At 44.9% G+C, this 21,058-nt stretch overlaps 1 protein-coding gene across 1 annotated transcript in view; it reads left to right on the forward strand.

The window, feature by feature from the left end:
• Window positions 1-340: 340 nt before the first annotated feature.
• The window catches only part of LOC128071395 (inhibitor of carbonic anhydrase-like), a 36,084-nt gene continuing 15,366 nt past the window's right edge, over window positions 341-21,058 (forward strand). The window contains exons 1-12 of the mRNA XM_052664272.1: window positions 341-374; window positions 3,476-3,481; window positions 3,592-3,803; window positions 7,295-7,403; window positions 8,153-8,314; window positions 9,474-9,621; window positions 10,572-10,627; window positions 14,139-14,317; window positions 15,617-15,788; window positions 17,240-17,391; window positions 19,375-19,465; window positions 20,585-20,641. Of these exons, the coding sequence (XP_052520232.1) occupies window positions 341-374; window positions 3,476-3,481; window positions 3,592-3,803; window positions 7,295-7,403; window positions 8,153-8,314; window positions 9,474-9,621; window positions 10,572-10,627; window positions 14,139-14,317; window positions 15,617-15,788; window positions 17,240-17,391; window positions 19,375-19,465; window positions 20,585-20,641 (1,378 nt within the window). The remainder of the gene's footprint in view (window positions 375-3,475; window positions 3,482-3,591; window positions 3,804-7,294; window positions 7,404-8,152; window positions 8,315-9,473; window positions 9,622-10,571; window positions 10,628-14,138; window positions 14,318-15,616; window positions 15,789-17,239; window positions 17,392-19,374; window positions 19,466-20,584; window positions 20,642-21,058) is intronic.

Consider the following 21,058-nt stretch of genomic DNA (forward strand, 5'->3'; position numbering starts at 1 on the left):
GATTTCAAGGCTTACCTTATTTGTTTCCCTTCTCTCGAGGATCATAATCATGAACTTCCTGTTGCCCGGTGTTTTAAAACATTTTTTTAATATGTTTTTTCCCAGGCTTTTTGTTTGTTAGCTTGTTTGTTTTTCAGTTGTTTTAAGTGCTAGGGCAAGTCCCATATCAGTTATCTGTCATAGATGGAAACAGAAATCTATCTGGTTTAATTTTTTTGTTTTGTGTTTTGTTTGTTTTGCTTAGTTCCCTGTTTTAGTACCATGTTTTTGTCAAGGTTTTAGCTTTTCCCTAACTATGCAAATATCATTCACCCTATTTTGTATTCACACTGAATGAACCATGGCCATCATTGAGGAGAGGGAAGGAGTGAGGGGTAATATAGAAGTAAGAGAGGGAAAAAAATGGTTATTATAGGATTATATGAAATCAACTGCATGATACTTTGGAAAATTGTAAAGCACTGAATCTTTCATTCAGTAAAAAAATAATTTAAAAACATCAGTAACTCAAAAGCTGCAGCTTTAATCATTTGAACATAAGCAAAAGTGATGGAAAATACAGACCTTCCGAAGAAGTTTTCACAGTAAGTGTATACTTTTGAAAAAGAAAAAAACTGCAATTGTATACAGTAGCTCTTTGTGTAACTTAATCTACTTACAAAGCTATTTTCATTTATAGAATTGTATTGTCTCCATGGTTACCAGTCATTTCCAAGAGCAGAATGTTTTAAGAATATGCACTGGCAAGCAGAGTAAACATGCTTTGAAAGGCTCAAAATGCAAAATGCAACATGAGTTATTACTCTGCACATGTCTATTCTGCATAAGGGCACATGTCCCAACAGCTCCACTCTCTCACTGGCTCTCCTACCCTGGGTGGCTGCTATCAAATGGGCCTGTTCAAATAAAGCTGAAGTACTCCGTTCGTCACTTCCTGTCTTTGATATGGATTTCTCTGAGTGAAATTTGATATCTCTTGCCCCATTTATTTTTATATTTCCTACTTATAGGCAGTTAAAGAGCAATACAGGTTTTGGAGTCAAACAGACCGGGGATTTCAAGGATTAGCTTCATTTCTAGTCTCTGATAGGTTGTTTTGTTTGCTTGCTTAAACTCATCTACAAAGCGGGAACATCAGCATTTAAATGGCAAGACAGTTGCAGGAGTTCAAGAAGGGTTGTGAGTGTGGCCCACTGCCTGACACACAGGGCCTCCTCAAAAACTTGTAGCTGTGACCACTGTTACTCTCATCTGTATTTCAACTAAGTTGACATTTTGCCCAAATACTGCAAATTTGTAAACAGCATTTTGCTTTCATAATACTGTCAACGCTAATTACAACACTGAAGCGATTTAGCAGCAGCAGCAAAAGCAAAGGGCTAGTGAAATGAACTGACACTGATGTTAATGCCCCAGCAGTTACTACCATGGAAGGCTGAAGTATCCAACGTCAAGACAAAGACTCAGGTTCCAACTTCCCTTCCATAAGATTTTTTTCTTTTTTGAGGTGAAATTCACTAACACAAAATTAGTAGTTTTAAAGTATGCAATTCAGGGACTTCCCTGGTGAGTCAGGGGGTAAGATTCTGCACTGTAAATGCAGGGAGCCTAGGTTCGATCCCTGGTCAGGGAACTAAGTCTCACATGCCACAACTGAGAGTTTGCATGCAGCAACTAGAGATCCCGTGTGCCACAACCAAGACTTGTTGCAGCCAAATAAATAAGCAAATATTTAGTGATTAAATAAAAGTATAGATTGAGTAGTATTCAGTATTCACAAGGTTATACAGATGCCACCTTTATCCAGTTCCAGCACGGTTCCATCACCCAAGAGACCATCCTGCAGTCATCTTCCTCTCCCCCAGCCCCTGGCCACCACCAGTTTGCATCTCGATAGATTTACTTATTCGGGATATTTCATATAAACTGAATGATATACTGTGTAGCCACTTGTGTCTGACTTCTTTCATTTAATATATTATTTTTGAGTTTTATCAATGCTGTAGCATTGTTTTATTCTTTTTATGGTAGATTACATTCCATTGTATGGATGTACTGTATACTGCTTATCAAGTCATTCCTTGCTGTACATTTGGGTTGTTCCCACCCTTTTTGACCATTGCAAAAAGTGCTGCTATGAATATTTGTGTATATGTATTTGAGTCAGTTCAGTTCAGTCTCTCAGTCTTGTCTGACTCTTTGAGACCCCATGGCCTGCAGCACTCCAGGCTTCCCTGTCCATCACCAACTCCTGGAACTTGCTCAAGCTCATGTCCATCAAGTTGATGATGCCATCCAACCATCTCATCCTCTGTCATCCCCTCCTCTTCTTGCCTTCAATCTTTCCCAGCATCAGGGTCTTTTCAAATGAGTCAGTTCTTCGCATCAGGTGGCCAAAGGATTGGAGTTTCAGTTTTAGGATCAATCCTTCCAATGAATATTCAGGACTGATTTCCTTTAAGATGGACTGGTTTGATCTCCTTGCAGTCCAAGGGACTCTCAAGAGTCTTCTCCAACACCACAGTTCAAAAGCATCAGTTCTTCAGTGCTCAGCTTTGTTTATAGTCCAACTCTCACATGCATACATGACTACTGGAAAAACTATAGCTTTGACTAGACGGACTTTTGTCGGCAAAGTAATGTCTGTGCTTTTTAATATGCTGTCCAGATTTGTCATAGCTTTTATTTCAAGGAGCAAGCATCTTTTAATTTCATGGCTGCAGTCACCATCTGCAATGATTTCGGAGCCCAAGAAAATAAAGTCTCTCACTGTTTCCATTGTTTCCCCATCTATTTGCCATGAAATGATGGGACCAGACACCATGATCTTTGTTTTCTGAATGTTGAGTTTTAAACCAATTTTTTCTTTTTCTTTTTTTTTAAATATAAATTTATTTATTTTAATTGGAGTTTAATTACTTTACAATATTGTATTGGTTTTGCCATATATCAACATGAATCTGCCACAGGTATACATGTGTTCCCCATCCTGAACCCTCCTCCCTCCTCCCTCCCCATACCATCCCTCTGGGTCATCCCAGTGCACCAGCCAACTTTTTCACTCTCCTCTTTCACTTTTATCAAGGGGCTCTTCAGTTCTTCTTCACTTTCTGCCGTAACTGTGGCGTCGTCAGTGAATCTGAGGTTATTGTTGATTCTCCTGGCAATCTTGATTCCAGCTTGTGTTTCATCCAGCCTGACATTTCGCATGATGTACTCTGCATATAAGTTAAATAAGCAGGGTGACAATATACAGCCTTGATGTACTCCTTTCCCAATTTGGAACCAGTCTGTTGTTCCATGTCCAGTTCTAACTGTTGCTTCTTGACCTGCATACAGATTTCTCAGGAGTATTTGAATGCCTGTTTTCAATCCTTTTGGGTATATACTGATACCCAAAAGTATGAGTGGGTCATATAGTAATTCTGTGTTTAACTTTTGGAGGGTGCTTCGGCTTTTTTTTTTTTTCCCCCAGGGAAAGGTACGATCAGAGACATGGGACCTACCAGATAGCCAGTCCACTCTGTGTCTTCTCCTCTCAGCCAACCCTTGACCTGTCCTTAACCTCTCTGTCCCGCAGAGAATGGTGAGTACTGTGGCTCCCTTACACATCTGGCCCCTCTTCCGTAGGGCTGTGTCTGGCTGTCCCTGAGAAGACTGTGAGATGGTGCACTGTCTCGAATCTTGAGGCGAGTAAGTGCTACAGTTTCCACGACAATATGAAGAAAGTCCTTTCAGTGGATGGTCCTCATGTCGCCTGTGTGAAGAGAACCTCTTACCGTGATTGCATCAGGGCCATTGCGGTAGGTCACTACTGTCTAAGAAGAGTGGGAGAAAATCCATACTTTCTTGTTCTTTTTCTGTGCTTGCTATGGTTTATTGCTCTAGAACAATCTTCTCCCCAAAGGAACTAGACTTGAAAGTACAGGGACTGTGTGTGGATGAAAATATAGATGCTTAACATTCATTAATAGTGAAAACAGCAATAATAATAATATTTATACAACTGATAGATAAGGATTCAGTTAGAATGCCCATAGTAAAGCAAAGCCAGATTTGTACTGAAAGAGAAATATATAAATACTCAGAAATAAACAAGAAGTTTTAGTGTCACTGTTATTACTTAATATTGTTTTCGGAATTTCCTAGTAATGCAATGATATAAAATGATAGAGACAAACAAAATGTCAATATTTTCAGATGCTTACATGCTTATAAAGTATAATGAAATCATTAGAAATATTACTATAATTATTAATGAGAAAAGTACTTTGGTAAAAGATAAATGTATCACAATTTAATGTCAATTTAACTGTCAGTGGTCACTAGTTAGGGAAAAAGAACCCCAAATTATGATCTTATTTACATATAAGATGATACACAGAAAAATGTTTTGGGGAGAAAAGTATATGAGAGATCTGCAAGAATACAATAAATATAATACAAGAGGCTGAGACAAATGAACAATAATAATATAAATAAATTAAAACATATGCTGTATTCCCAGATAGGAAGACTAAACTTCATATATTTGCATATTCTTCCAAAGTCGATTCATAAATTTAATATAATTTTATAAAAATAATATTAAAAATTTTTAAAGTCAATGAAATAACTCTGCAGTTCTTAAGTGTGGATGAGAATATAAAATAGTATTGTGAAAAATAAAATGAGCGGGGGAATAGCTGAGGCCTGTCTGAAACTATAACATATTTAATAACAGTGTTGCAAAGAACAAGGTCCTTGGACAGATGTAGAAGACCTGGAAGAGAACAAGATTTAGACATGTTTCCAGCTTTCTAAAGATAGCTAATTATCCACATGATACGATGTCGATGCAAACTGTGAATGTCCACCACTACGGCATTGGGCTCCAGACTTAATGGTTAGAGCCACATAGATTTAGATACTGTGTGACAAGGCAAACTTTCCAAAGAAAAGACTGAGGAAGGAATCTGTAGCTGGACAATTGGATAGCCATTTAGAAATAAAATCAACCGAGATTTTTAATACACTTACCAAAATAAACTCATAGCTTGACTCAATTTGACTAATGTAGCTAGATCAGTTCAGTTCAGTCCAGTTCAGTCACTCAGTCGTGTCCGACTCTTTGCGACCCCATGAATCGCAGCACGCCAGGCCTCCCTGTCCATCACCAACTCCCAGAGTTCACTCAGATTCATGTCCATCGAGTCCGTGATGCCATCCAGCCATCTCATCCTCTGTCGTCCCCTTTTTCTCCTGCCCCCAATCCCTCCCAGCATCAGAGTCTTTTCCAATGAGTCAACTCTTCGCATGAGGTGGCCAAAGTGTTGGAGTTTCAGCTTCAGCATCAGTTCTTCCAATGAACACCCAGGACTGATCTCTTTTAGGATGGACTGGTTGGATCTCCTTGCAGTCCAAGGGACTCTCAAGAGTCTTCTCCAACACCGCAGTTCAAAAGCATCAATTCTTCGGCGCTCTGCCTTCTTCACAGTCCAACTCTCACATCCATACATGACTACTGGAAAAACCATAGCCTTGACTAGGAGGACCTGAGTCGGCAAAGTAATGTCTCTGCTTTTGAATATGCTATCTAGGTTGGTCATAACTTTTCTTCCAAGGAGTGAGTGTCTTTTAATTTCATGGCTGCAGTCACCATCTGCAGTGATTTTGGAGCCCCCCAAAAAATAGTCAGCCACTGTTTCCACTGTTTCCCCATCTATTTCCCATGAAGTGATAAATCACAAAAGTAGACAAATTTGGAAATGTAAAAATTTTTAATCTCTGACAAAAAAAAATTAAAGCCCTAAGCCTACAGAAAAGTATATTCACATCAGCTATAACAAAGCAATATGATCTAAAAGCTATATTAAGATGTCATTTAAATTTATAAGAAATGCTTAAGAATAACAAACTATAAACCAGCTGCTCACAGAAATTACAACTAATAGATGATATAAATGAGGAAGGAAAAGTCTTCATCCTTTTTAATAATCAAAGAAATGGAAATAAAAGCATCCTTAACGTAACAAGTTTATATTTTTTAATGTAGTAATATTTCTTAAAAGATAGCATTTCTTGCTGATAGTTTTGCATGAAATTGGCATCCATTGCTATTGGCATTATAAATTATAAATTTAGGGACTTCCCTGGTGGTCCAGGGGTTAAGCAACTGCCTTGCAGTGCCAGGGGATGCAGGTTCAATCCCTGGTCGGAGAACTGAGTGCCACATGCCTCAGAACAACTAAGCCTGTGTACCACAACTGGAGGTCCCATGCACAGCAATCGAAGATCCTGCATGCTGCAACAAAGACCCGGGCAGCCAAATTAGAAATTTATACATCATTTCTGGAGAAAATTTGGAAGGATCCTGTAAGGGTCATAAAGATACATACAAGCTTTTATTTATTTTCTGTAATTCTCATTATAAATTATAAATTTGTATGCTGTGCTATGCTTAGTCGCTCAATAGTGTCTGACTCTTTGTGACCCCATGGACTGTTGCCCACCAGGCTCCTCTCCACGGAGATTCTCCAGGCAAGAATACTGAAGTGGGTTGCCATGCCCTCCAGTTGAAGAAGAAAGATTTCCATAAGGGCTAGGGAATTGATCTAACCTGATTTTTGAGAAGAGGCTGTGAGGTTATTGCTTTTCTCAGGAAGGAAGGAATCCTTGACAGATCCTAGAAGAGGCAATCCAGACTTAAGAGTGTAAAACATGACTCTTATGGATGGAAATTCCAGATGGAAATGCAGAAGAGGGCGACTGAGGACGAGATGGCTGGACAGCATCACCTACTCAATGGACATGAACTTGGGCAAACTCTGGGAGACAGTGAGGTACAGGGAGGCCTGGAGTACTGCTGTCCATGCTATCACAGAGTCGGACACAACTTAGTGACTGAACAACAGCAACATGGATGGAAATATTCTGATTCATTCACTCACTTACCCGACATCATTTGTTGTACTTCTGCTGGTAATAGGTGCTGGGCTTTGTTAAGATAAAACAACAGAACAGTAACATCCCCACCTTGGTAGAGCTGCATTCCAAGGGGGAGGACAAACAATAAATGAAGAAGGTTTGTCAGATGGTTGCTAAGGGCTCAGGAGAAAAACAGTGTTTCCGGCATTTGTGAGGTGGTAGTTTTAAAAGCATGTTTGGGGAAAGGTTTTTGAGCCAACATGAGGAAGGTGGAGGAGGTCTGAGCTGTGCAAATATCCCAGGGGATACAAGTGACCCTGGAAGAGGGTTAAGTGAGTCTTCCTTGGAGCTGAGGGGCTTCATTCATGTCTGGCCTTTCTTCTTTCAGGCACACGAAGCAGATGCTGTGATGGTGGATGGCGGTTTGGTCTATGAAGAGGGTCTGAAGCCCTACAACCTGAAGCCTGTCGTGGCAGAGTTCTATGGGTCAAAAGATGGTGCGTCCCTCATGGGGACCCAGGTCTCTGTCCTGACACAGCTTCTGTGGGGGGAGGCAAGGACTCTGTCGGTATTACACGTGCAGGGAACAAGTTGCTGGGGTTCTTTGTACTGTGGAAGTCTGTCCCCAGCTCTAACCTGTGGGGGCTGGGAGCTTGGCTCTTTCTGGGAAGCTGTGGACTTTAAGCCTCCTGACGGGAATGCTGCTGGGTGCTGCTGAATGAGAGAGGATGTGCTGTCTGGAGTCCACTGCCCACTCAGTGGGATTGCATCAACGGGCTGCCTCTCTGGAGACATATATCCCCGGACAGCCTCTCCTTTAAGGGACTTTAAGGAGCTGAAGAATGAGGTGCCTGTCCTACTTGTCCATAAATGTTGCCAGTGTGTGCAGGAGCACAGCCTGCCTCAACCTGAGTCCAACTTGAAGGCCCCAGTAAAATCTTCAGATGCCCTGTGTACCTTCCTCCCACACCTTCACCTTCATGTCTGTGCTGCAGACAGAGGAGCAGAGAAGGGGAGAAGCAGTAACATCACGATGACTGGGAGCTGTATGTCCTCCAGCCTATTGCCTTGAAAAGGGACAGTTTGCTTTCTTCGGTCAATCAGGGGCCTTTCCCTTTCCTTTTCTACCTGTTAACCAGAAGGTGCTGCAGGTCCTAGAATCCCCCAGGCTCACTGCACACACTGGAAGATTAGTAGCAATGATGCGGCATCTTGCCTCGGCCCTTCTTTCTCTGCTGTTTTGCAGATCCGCAGACTCACCATTATGTCGTAGCTGTGGTGAAGAAGGGCAGCGACTTCCAGCTGAATCAGCTCCAAGGCAAGAAGTCCTGTCACACAGGCCTGGGGTGGTCTGCTGGGTGGAACATCCCCATGAGGATACTTCTTCCCTCTAACTGGTCACAAGAAGGTAAGCTGGCCAGGGTGGGGTGCCCTCTGGCAGAGTTCCTACTGCTGGGACCCCCATGGATTGTATTGGGGCCTTACAATCACTGCCAGGTGTACGGGTTTCATGAAGTCCAAGATGGGGTGAGGACAACCTGCTTTAAACATGTACTGGCTGGGTTTGCTGCATCAGTGACCCTTGTGACTGGCAGCTGAGACTTCCCTTCCTTCAACCAAAGAGACCCTGTCTCTGAGCTCCTGGCAGCCCCACATTTGTGGTGTCCCAGCATTGGGGTTTGACAAGGGCCATGGTGGAGGCTCAGGAGAAAGGGGAGCTCCCTTCCAGCTGCCCAGGAAGACTCTCTAACGGTGACCACCAGCAGTCGGGCTACAGTGCCTTGGGTGAGGGCTAGGGGTGAAGGCGAGAGGAGATGAGTGGACTGGAGCTCAGTTATGGTGAGCCAGGGTGAACTGAGGGTGCCTTTCGGCCCCTGAAAGACAACCAGATTTTCTGCACTTTGCAGAAGTGTTTCTTTTTGAGCCCTGCCAGCTCTGCAACATTTGTGTTTCACCTGTTTTGGGCTGCAGAGGTCAGATGGGATGCTGCAACCGGGGCCACAGCTCTGGCTGTGTTTTCTTAGGGTTCCATCTTGCCTTGAGTTGTTGGACGTCTGCCTGGGTGGTTATGTTGGCACACCCACTCCCATGAAGCAAGTGAATGCAGCCCCTTCCCATGAATTCCTGGAAGAGGGATTCCCATGAGCCACCATGGGCCCTGGATCAGAAGAGGAGAGTGGGTGGGACCGTTTCCTGAGATAAGGAAGGACTGTTGGGGTTCCTGAGTGTTTAGATTTCTGCGCTCCCCAGCACCACTCCTGAGCCTCCATGTTGGTGACCGAGCCAGGTGAGGAGAACTGGAGCTGCCTGGTTCGGTGCAGCTCAGCAGCTTTTGAGCCCTGCAGTGGACACACTGGGAAGCTTCTAGAGACCCAGGCCCACGCATGAGCCATCCATGCCTTTGGACCAGGCACTGTTGGCCACCTCTACATGCCCACTTCCTCATGACAGTCCGAAGCAATGCATTCAAACCTCTGGGTTCTCAAATAGGGACACACACACACACACACGTGACCCAGAGGCCCCGCCAGCTCATGCCCTGAAGTCCATGTGTCTGTGTTGAGCAGCAGTGGCCAAGTTCTTCGAGAGCAGCTGCGTCCCCTGTGCGGATCAGTCGAACTTCCCCAAATTGTGCCAACTGTGTGCAGGAAAAGGGATGGACAAGTGTGCCTGCTCCCACCACGAACTGTACTTCGGCTACTCGGGGGCTTTCAAGTGAGTGGGCCCCCTTCTCCTCCTCTCTCTGATGTTGGGGAAACTGAAGAACAGGGAGTAGATGGGGCCTGCCCCAGACAACCTGAAGTGTCCTGGTGAAACCTTGGGTTTTGACTGTCTCCCACGGCACATCCTCGTTCCTGCCTGTCCTACAGAGGAGTCTTCTGTGTGTGGGGGGCTCTCATCTACCCAGAGCCTGGAGTCTGGACCAGAGGGGGCCTCTGGGATCCATAGACACTGGCTTGAGCACACAGCCAGGCCAAAGATCAGGTCCTCCCCCAAACCCTTCACTGGCTTCTCTCTGCCTGAGCATCTCCACGCCAGGTACACGTGCTGCGTCTCCCCACCTCCTGCTCAGCCCTGTGCCCGAAGGCACCTTTCCATACAACATGCCTGCAAGGGACATAACTAACATTCGAAACCAGAGCAAAGCTGACCAGGTATCCAGGCTATCTAGAGTTTTTATACTCTATGTACTGTGCTGTGCTAAGATACTTCAGTCATGTCCGACTCTTTGCAACCCTGTGGACTATAGCCTATAAGGCTCCTCTGTCCATGGGATTCTCCAGGTGAGAATACAGGAGTAGGTCCTCTTTGTAAAAGGCTTTTGACCTTAAAAAAAAAAAAAAAGTACAAAAACCCTATTGCTTCAGGCTGCCTCCAAAGAGGAAGGTGAGGGTCCTTCTTTTGGACCATCCCTCCCCAGAGTTGCCTGGGATGGGGCTTATGGGGCTCCTGCCTATTTCAGACCCGGGCTTGGCCCTGGGGGTTCAAAGACTCCTCAGACAGGGCCGTTGCCTCTGTGAGGACAGCCTGAAGCCTGGGAAACTGCAGGTGAAGCCCTGTGAGCCAGTTGCTGGGGCAGAGCCTGAGGAGGGGGGCTGCTGGCAGGGTCGGGGGTGAGCCTGTGTTGTAGACAGTGGCCTGAACACAGCTGTCCTGTTGCTCAGGTGTCTGCAGGACGGTGTGGGGGATGTGAGCTTCGTGAGGCATCTGACGGTATTTGGTAAGTCAGACGGAGGAAGAATCTTGTGGCCACACCCTGGCCAGAGGAACTCCTTCTTTCCTAAGTTTCCTTATATCTAGAGATGGGTCGTGCCCAGATCTTTAATGAAAGAGTTTCTGTATAATGACCCTTCCATTATTGGTGCTTTGTTTAGTGTTCAGTTTGTTCAGTTTATAAATCTATTGAACAAATTTTCTGAACATTTCGACATTATTTACCAACTAATAAGCAAGTTTTAATAATTAGATTCTCTTAGTCACTGAAATGCCAAATTCAGATCTAATCATGATCTCCTGAATGCTTCCTTATACATGGTTCCTAAATGTTTTCTTTAATCACCTTAAACAAACAAATTCTTATAATGATTGCAGAACTTGTTAGCACATCTACAATTAAATCTGTTGCAAAGCATTACTACTGTGGACAAAAATGTATTTCTTCTTTATTTCTATGTTAAAAAAAAAAAAAAAGCCTTTCCAAAGTTTTGGGCAATTTATCAGAAACAAATAAAATAGTGTTTCATATGAGTTCAGTTTTCAGATTCTAGGTTTTATAACCAATTAAATTTTTATCAGACACAGAACACATTTGTAACCCTTAAGATGTTTAAACAAAAGATGTAGATTTTATACTCAGTTCATTTTAAAAATCATTGTCTGCTACCTCAAGCAGAATTTTGAGCCTTCACTTTTTCTGGGGACCTTGGTTCCTTGCAGGCTGGTCTCTTTCCCTAACAGGAAACAGAAGTGTTCTGGCTTTGTTCCCTCACCTCAGCCATTCATAATTCACTGTTCCCTCATTATAACACACTGACCTGCTTTGTTAGCCTTTTGGCAATTGATGTGTGTCTTCTTATCAGTAATTTTCATTAGTAGGGGAATCTATGGGTCTCTTCTCCCAAAATCAAGTTACTCTCCATAGTTGTCATTGTTATTTTCTGTGATTGCTCAAGTTGGCACATTAGGCCAATGGACAGAATCTTCTAACACTCACTCTGGAGAACTGAAAACATCCTCACTTTCTGAAAACAACCAATTGTCTGAGACCACCTAGATTTCCCTTTGCTGAAAGTCGTATGTCCACTATTACACGCAATGCTGTATTACCTTTTAAGTGGGAGTTTCTGAGAGGCTATCTACTGGGCTTCAGGGTGAAAATAAGTGTTGGTGAGCTGCTGCCACCACTGGGCCCGAGAAAGACTCAGGTGGAAACGTTCTTTCTTTCTGAAGCTATTAGATCATATTGTTCTTTTAATTTTAACATTGCAAAAATTGTTTAAAATTTTCTTTTAATATAAAGCTTTAAAATGTATTTTCTCTGCAACAAGTCTGGTTAACATGGAACTGTTCACAGGAACTCGAATTGTACTACTCATTCTCTTTCAGTATAAGATTGTATCAACCTAGGATATGAGTTTGCTAGGGCTGCCATTACAGAGTACAGTCATCTCTCAGTTTACCAGCATTTGCAGGTCCTCAAGTCCCTTACATAAAACTGTGCAATATTGCATATAACCTGTGTACATCCTTCATACGCTTTTAATCATCTCTAGATTACTTATAATACTTAATCAATGTAAATGCTATGCAAATAGTTGCCTCCGTGGCAAATTCAAGTTTTGCTTTTTGGAATTTCCTGGAATTAAAAAAAATCTTTGGAGATGTGGAACCTAGAGATATAGTGGGTGGCTGTAACACACTGAGTGGCTTAAGCAACAGAAATTCATTCTCTGAGTTCCAGAGGCTAGAATTCTAAGTTTGGGATGTTGGCAGGGCTGTTCTTCCTGAGAGCTGTGAGGGAGAACCTGTTCCATGCTCCCCCCAACCCCATGGATTCTGATGTTTGCTGGCAATCATCACTGTGTCCTTAGCCTGAAGTTCCATCACCCCAATCTCTGTCTTTCCCTCTACATGGCGTTCTCCCAGTGTGTACGTGTCTGTTTGTGTCCAAATTTCCCCTTTTAGGAAGGATACCAGTCATATGGAATCAGGAGCCACCCTACTCCACTATGACCTCAACTTTTTGTTTGTTTGTTTCCAAAAAATCTTTATTTACAAAAACAGACAACAAGCTAGATTCTGCACAAGGCTCTAGTTTTCTAACCACTGCTCTATCCTGTGTAATGTATTTGTCTATCTATGCATCAGTGCTAAATGGCTTGAATTATAGTTTTTAAGTAACATTTCACATCTTCTAAGCCAAGCTCTGCTTCAGCTAATTTTGCTTTTTCTCCAAAATGTCTTATTATTCTTGGTACATTGCAGTTCCATATAGATTTTTTTCTGTTTTTTTTTTTTTTTTTAGTTGACTAAAGTCCACACTTGATTCAAATTCCCTAACTTTTTACCTAATGTGTTTTTTCTGTGTTAGTATTCTGTCTAAGATGCCAGTTAGAACCTCATCTTAACTAATTACCCCCGCGCTGTCTCTATTTCCAAATAAAGTCATATTCTGAGGTGCTGGGGGTTAGGACCTCAACATACGAATTTTAGGGGGACACAGTTCAACCCAGAATACCTTCTAATACCTAGACCAGGGGAACCAAAGAGTCTGTTTTCCTCACACAGCTTTTTGGTCCTTCTTTGTACCTCTACAGTATCCTGATTGGGCCTGTAGGCCTCCGTCCATCTCTCAACCCGCTGCCACCTTTCCCCAGCAGACTCTGTCCCCAGGCTAGTATTGACACTTTAGTGAGGGACCTGAATTGTCCCCGCAGCATGGCTCCGTGTCAGCCCCAGACTAGGTCAGACTTTGATGAGTTCCCTTAGTCCTTTGAGCCTCAGTCTCCCCATCTCTGGAATGGGATAATCACATTACCAGCCTCCCCCAGTTGTTTTGAGGATGAAATGAAACAGAGCATAGAGAGCTTCAGCTCAGTCTTTAGCGTGCTATCAGCTCTGGGCAGAGCATGCGTCCCAGCCCTGGGTCTCTCTGCAGTGAGAATCTGTCATTTCACCTCCGGAGGGCTCAGCATCCTCACCTGTCTTAATGTATTTGGAAAAGATTCTCTTTTAGTCCTCTCCAGGCTGTTAAAAAATGATGAAAGAAGACAGTTCAGGTGATATAAACTTTAGCACTTCTTGAAGTGGGCCATTCAGTCTCCATTCAGAGAACTGGAAAACTGCAGAAGGCAGGAAGCTTTGATGGGATAAAGAATAAAGAACAATGAAGAGAAAAACAGATAATATCTGATTGGCCAGGGTCACTTTGCCCAGGGTGAGAAGAACGAAGGAAGGAGGTATAGAGCCCAGAGTTAGCTTGGCATTGGATGCCTGGCTGGCTGGATAGACTGCATTTCTATTCAGAACATTTACAGGCACAGGGAGTTATCTAAGTTTCCATGGTGATACAGCATCACAGACATATCACAGACATGGCATCACACAGGAGTGGCTTCATCTTGGGCTTGGAAAGCTATTTCAACAAATCCCTAAACAAACAACTTGGGAGGGGTGGGCACCACGGCTCATGGTCTGCTGGCTGTCGGCTCACGTAGGCTTCGCTCCTCCAGAGAACCTGGCTAACCCGGCCGACAGGGACCAGTATGAACTGCTCTGCAGGGAAAACACCCGGCGGCCTGTGGATGAGTACAAAGAATGCCACCTGGCCCGGGTCCCTTCCCATGCCGTCGTGGCCCGAAGTGTGGATGGCAAGGAAGACTTGATCTGGGAGCTTCTCAATCAGGCTCAGGTATCCCCGCCCCCTGCCTTCCCCTCCTTCATAAGGGCCCCTGCTTGGATTTGGGGTGCTTTCCCTCACTCTCTTCCAGCCACTGTGGAAATCCTGGTGTTGGGCGCAGTGGGAACCACATCACATGTCCTCCACTTCACTGACCAGCACTTGGTCTGGATATGTGATGGGCAGTAGTGACCATAAAACTCCCTCCCTTGGCATCCCCAACACCATGGGCCAAAGACTCTGCAAAAGGCCGCTGTTGCCCCATTCTACTCTTCTAGGTTGTATAGGGATCCTCAAGCTGCAAAGATGCCCCTCCTCCAGGAGCTGCTCCCCTCTCTTATCCCACTGGCCTGGACCCCTCAGCAGCAGGTTCTGACTGTAAACGTTTTGTGTCCTGTGCTGGAGGCCCTCCCTCCCAGTGCACCCGCCTCTGTCACTTGTCCATCTCTGTTAGTGCCCTGTGCTCAGCACTAGGCCTTCAGAGATGAACTGGACACAGACCTGCCATGGGATCACTCACAGATGACTATGGAAGATACAGTGAGCACACTGTACACACAGATCACCTCCATGGGGCACAGCCTTGCACGCATAAACTGTGTACTTTGAAGAGAGTGATTTGCAAGTTTCTGGGCCCCAAGAGTAAGCTCCAAGGAGATGTGGAGTTTGCCTGACAAGGCAATATGCAAAGCCATTGCAAAAGCAAAAAGCAGACATTGCAAAGAGCATGTGGGTAGGTGCTACTATCAGCTACCATCAGGAACAGCTTTGGGCCAGTCAGTGGGGTTACAAGCAAAAGGCTCTTGGTTTTCTGGGAGGGCCAGAAAGAGGACTGCTTGAAGTCCTTCATGGCAAGCCTGGGGTGTCAGGTGCACCTAAGGCTCATGACCCCCAGGCTAGATGGTCCTGGATCACCACCCACTCCAGGATGAAGCCCACAGGAGCCACTCAGGACAATCAGATGTCCAGCAACAAGGTCACCATCACTGCCCCACCCATGGGAACACAGCATAGGTGATGGAAGCTTCCTGACCCATGGTGACCAATACTCTGTACAGACCTGGGGGGCAGCCCCTGGAAGTTTCCCTGAAGCCACACAAGGCAGGCAAATTAGGATTTGAGTGAAGTGTTTGCTGAAGAAGATTGGAGAACCCTGTGGGCCACAGGGACTTCAGAGGGCCTTGCCATGCTCTTCACTCTCAGGCATTCATATTTCTCTCCCTTTCTATTCCCCTGATTTTGGGATTTGTTTTTACTTTGCTTCTCTCTGCCAGCCTCCTTCCTTTACTATTTCTTTTATCCTTTGAACAGGAACACTTTGGAAAAGACAAGTCAGCAGAATTCCAGCTCTTCTACTCTCCTCATGGGAAAGACCTGCTATTTACAGATGCCGCCATTGGGTTTTTAAGAGTCCCACCTAAGATGGATGCCAAGCTATACTTGGGCTATGAGTATTTTTCAGTCATTCAGCATCTGGGGAGAGGTGTGTAAGGTCCTGGGAAGACCTGGAGAGCCTGGGCATAGGGCAGGGCGGGGCCGTGGAGGCTTTCCTGGGGCCTGCAAGCCCCACCTCACCCAACCCACGCTGCCCTGCAGGGTCCAAGGGAGGGCCAACTGTGCTGGGTTTTTGCGGGGATGTTCTGCTGAACTTGGGAAAAGGCCTGAACCTGGGGCCACAAAAGGGTTTGAAAGAGCTTCAGATTACAGGCAACTTAAGTAATGATGGGGGGCTTCCCTCATAGCTCAGTTGGTAAAGAATCTGCCTGCAATGCAGGAGACCCCAGTTTGATTCCTGGATTGGGAAAATCTGCTGGAGAAGTGAAGGGCTACCCACTCCAGTATTCTTGGGCTTCTCTTGTGGCTCAGCTGGTAAAGAATCCGCCTGCAATGTGGGAGACCTGGGTTCGATCCCTGGGTTGGGAAGGTCCCCTGGAGAAGGGAAAGCTACCCACTCCAGTATTCTGGCCTGGAGAATTCCATGGACTGTACAGTCCATGGGGTCTCAAAGGGACACAACTGAGTGACTTTCATATTTAAGTAATGACAGTCCTGTCTCCTTTGTGTTAGTCGGGCTTGCCCCACCCCACAGGGGGTCTATTTGATAAGGAATAGAGCCCATCCTAAACTGAAGTGGGAACACAGCCTCTGCCACCACCAGGATCAGAGCTAGAATTCCAGAGGGTTTTGGACTTCCCAGGTGGCACTCGTGGAAGAATCTGCCTGCCAGTGCAAGAGACATGAGAGACTTGTGTTCGATCCCTGGGTCAGGAAGATCCCCTGGAGGAGGGCATGGCGACCCACTCCAGTATTCTTGCCTGAGGAATCCTGTGGACAGAGGAGCCTGGCGGGCTACAGTCCACAGGGTCACAGAGAACTGGACACGACTGAAGCAACTGAGCACACATGGATCCAGCAAGCCCTGATCCAGCACTTGCCTTCCTGTGGCGCTCCGTGCTTCCTTCCTTTTCTTTTTTTTTTTTTTTTTCAGTAGTTATGGCACATCTGCCAAAGCCCTTGTGACTGATGTGGACATACGTGGTGGCAGAAGCAGGTGTGGGGGGGTGGGGTGGGGTAGAACAAGCAGGCCCGCCCAGAACAAATAACACTGGCTTCCAACTGGGGGATGCTCCGTGGATGGGAGATCTCTGTCCTGTGAGAAAAAAACCCAGAAGGCCCTGAGTTGGGCTGCTGGCAGAGGCTTCCCCTGGGGAGGTGATGTCTGAGTAGGGAGGTCGGGAGGGGCTTGCTCTGCCTTCACTGCTCTGTCTGGGAGCCAAGTCAGCCATTTCTCCTGGAGGTGATATGCGGGAATAGGTGGTGACATGGGCATGAGACACGTCAACTCTGCCGCTGCCAGGAAGAGCCCGGTTGGGCAGCCACTCGGAATCCTTCCCCCATCTGGGGGCTTCTTTTGAATCCCTGGCTCTTCTCTAGCAGTCCCAGAGGCAGAAGGTCCCCAGAGGGTGATGTGGTGCACAGTGGGCCATGACGAGCATGTCAAGTGTAATCAGTGGAGTGCGCTGAGCGGTGGCATCTTGACGTGCACCGGGGAGGAGAGCACCGAGGACTGCATTGCTGCCGTCGCGGTAAGGAGGACCCGCTTCTGCAGTTGCCTGGGACACTCGGACGCAGCGCTGCTGTGCGTTTGGTGGTGGAGGCCCCTTCCCCATGTCTTCCCATCAGCTATGAGGCTGAGACACGCCTGTTACATGCTGCCTCCCCAGCCCCACTCGCTGAAGCCCCACCCCGCTAGCCCCACCTCCCCCTTCAGCTCTGGCAGGGCAGAAACAGAGCAGCCCAGGACCCGTATCTTCAGCTCAACTCTGGACCCCAGGGAGCTCTGAGGGGTCCTGCCTAGGTGCCCTGTGGATTGTGGCAGCAGATCAACCTTGTTGGTTCCCTGGACAGGTTTAAACTTTTTTTTTTTCCGCGATAAAATTATTACATGCTGGAAGAGAAATGAAAAATAATATAATTTACAACTTCACAACTCAAAGCTCATCATAATTTCTGAGTGATGGTGTTATGTTGTTAATAACGGTCCATTTCAATTTTGGAGATTAGAAAAAAAATTATCAATAAAAGACCGAGTAATTGACAAACTTAGAAAACACTACAGTTTTTTCTTCAAAAGATAATAATTGTGGTAAACCTCTCTGGGACTAACCCATAATATTAAGGTCTTGCAATTTATATAGTCTCCTGAATTTGTCCGTTATAAGGATTAAATGAATTTGACTGCTTGTAACATTGCCTAGCGTGTAATAAGCAGTCAATAAATGTTAACAGTTATTATTTCAATTCTTGAGCACAATTGGCACGCTTTCTTAGGTAATGAAATATTCATTTAAAATGTTTTTAATGGCTGCATAATAGATCACCAAATATTTATGCCTCAATTTATTTAACCAATTTCTAAATGTCTGTAGTTGAATTATTTCTGAATCTTTGTCTATTATAGATAATATGTGATTGGATATTTTTGTTCTATGCCCATCAGTATTTTTGAGTATCTCTTTAATATTAATGATGGTGAATATATCTGGTGAATATATACTTACTGTGTGCCATGCATGTATATGAGCACATAACTTGTATTAACTCATTTAATCCTCATGATAAGCCCATGAAATAGATCTTTTTCACTCATTTGGTGGATGAGAAAAATGTACATAGAAAGTATTTAGGGATGTGTCCTTTGGAACAGTCAGTCCCAGAGGCTGACACATTCCATAATGGTTATGAGCAGAGGCTAAGAAAATTAAACCACCTAAGTTTGAATCTTAGTTTAAATCTTATCCAGTCATCTATTGGATAAACTATTTAGCTTCTCTCTGCTTCAGTTAAAAAATGTATAAAAGAGGGAGAATTATAGTACCTCCCTTACTGGGTTCTATGAGGCAGTACATGAGGAAATCACTAAAGTGTTTAGAAAAAGGCCCAGCACCTGGTAAGGTAAGCTTTTGCTTCTGTAGTTACTACTGTTTTAAGATAGATTTCTAGAAGAGCAGTTAGCAGGGGAAGAGCAAAGAGTGTTCCCGTGTCTGTATGTTTTTTTCTTCATGACTTTATCTATAAATAAAAGTGTGCACTTTTGGCTTTGTTATTGGAAAAGTTCATTGATTAAAAGTTAAGTTAATTATTAATAAGTTAATTATTAATAAATTATTAATTAGACTAGAGTGCTAATGGGATTATAGGAACAGAATAGAACTCTGCCATATGGAAAAAAAGGTCTCCCGTAGAAACAGATTAAATACCCTAAGTCTGACCACGTGGATTGTTGAGTGAGTGACAATGGTCACAAAGAAAATGTCATGAGAACGTGTCCCGCGCTAAGAATGGGGCCTCATGGAGGGCACGGAGATGTCTAGGGCACATAATCTGGGCTGGGCCCACGGCGTGTCCAGTTTTCTAAACCCTGGGTTTATGTGGCAGAAGCTTTGGGTCATACGCCATTTGGTTTATCACAAAGATGCATGATGTGAAGCCAATGAGATGGAAACCTCTGAGGGTGAGACAGGATAACAACCTCACTGCTGTGCTATTGTTTTACTTCTTAACTTCAGAAAGGAGAGGCTGACGCCATGAGCTTGGATGGAGGCTTCATCTACACAGCGGGCAAGTGTGGCCTGGTGCCTGTCCTGGCAGAGAACTACTGTAAGTGGAGGCGAGGGTCTCTGTGTTTTCTCCCCTCTGGCCTATGGACATGGAAAGGCAAAGAAGAATTTAGTTCAGTGTTGAGATAACAATAGCTGTTTGGGGAGCATAGAGTACTAGTAGATAACATCTATTTTCCCAGAGTCAGAACCAGCTAAGATACATATGGAACTTGGAGAGAAATCAAAATAACACCTTTATTGCTGGAAGAGTGATATTGGAGACCATGGCACAGAACTGGCCACAGGGCTCGTTACACTGCCCTTGAGTTAGAGTCGCCCACCAGTTCAGGTGGACAGTTCTACTGGCTGATTGGCTCCATGGCTTAGTACAGAAGAAAACACATTCTGTCACACGTAAGGAGGTCAAAACCATCCTGTCCCCATTCTCTTCAAGGAAGAAAGAGCCACAGGTGCCTAGATCCTTTTGCCAAGTGTACCAATCCAAATGAACTCACTCCAGCTGTTAGAGTATTAAGGATTGGGGCTACAAGGTCATGGTCTTGGTGGGGATCCATCTATCAGGAAAAATAAAGCTGGTTCATCTGTTAAACCCCTAAGTTGCTAGGCAGTGAGAAACCATACTTTATCACTGAAAACAAAACAACTTGGTGAAGTAAACAGTGGTATCTCCATAACAACTGAGGCTTGGGGAGGTTGAATGAGGTATCGAGGGCAGAATGCAGGCTGTAATCAGTCTTTCTGAACCATGGGTTGGACCCTTTCCTTAGAACCTAGCAAGACTGTAACAACTGCTTGCATAGCCAGAGCTCTGGAGAGAAGAATGTCAGGATGCCTAGAATCACATAGCAAAGTGAAAAGCCTCTGTGAAGGTTTTTATGGCTTCTGCTTCCCTCTCACCCCCTTCAATGAGCATTTCATTTCCTTTCTCTGTAGCTCCCCAAGTGTTGAGCTAATTCTGGGATGGAGCCTAATTTCAAATAGCAAAGGTCAGGGGAGAGGAGGTGAAATGGCCTGGCAGGATCTCATCTTGTTGATGGCCAGTGACAAACTGCTTGGTCAGCATTTCTCCTCATTTTGTTCTTGACTGTTGAGAGTGAGAAAAATCATGACTTGAGTAATGTGAGAGATTAATGACCTGTACCTCAATTGTTTTTAGTGTCTCAAGATGGCAAAGAGCAGCTTGGGTCTAAGTGTGTGAACACACCTATGAAAGGTGAGTCAGAATCAGTAACACTGGGGCTCAAAGGTAAAGGCCTGTTGTGGGGGAGAGGGGGTGAGGAAAGCCTTACAAATAAACCAAAGTTACTAGACTTGTTAAAAAGAGAGAGAGAGAGATGACCCTGCCACCGTTCGCTGAGAAGGAGCAGATCGTGAGCTGTGAAGTAATCTCTGTCTGTGGAGCCTGTGACGGTGGACAGGGGGCTCCTGCTCTGGAATGTGGGCTGCTCTGCGCATCACATCGATGGGAAGGTGAGGCTCAGGGACGGTGTGACTGGCCCAGGGCCACGCAGCCAGCAAGTGGCCGCACCTAGGCTTGTTCAAGGCACCATGACTGGAAACCCGCTACCCTTCCTGACCCACCAGAGTGCTCCCTGTCAGGCTGCTACCCATCTCTGCGAGGGACAGGAGC

The sequence above is a fragment of the Budorcas taxicolor genome, unplaced genomic scaffold (assembly GCF_023091745.1).
Source record: "Budorcas taxicolor isolate Tak-1 unplaced genomic scaffold, Takin1.1 scaffold432, whole genome shotgun sequence".
In the NCBI taxonomy this organism is placed as follows: domain Eukaryota; kingdom Metazoa; phylum Chordata; class Mammalia; order Artiodactyla; family Bovidae; genus Budorcas; species Budorcas taxicolor.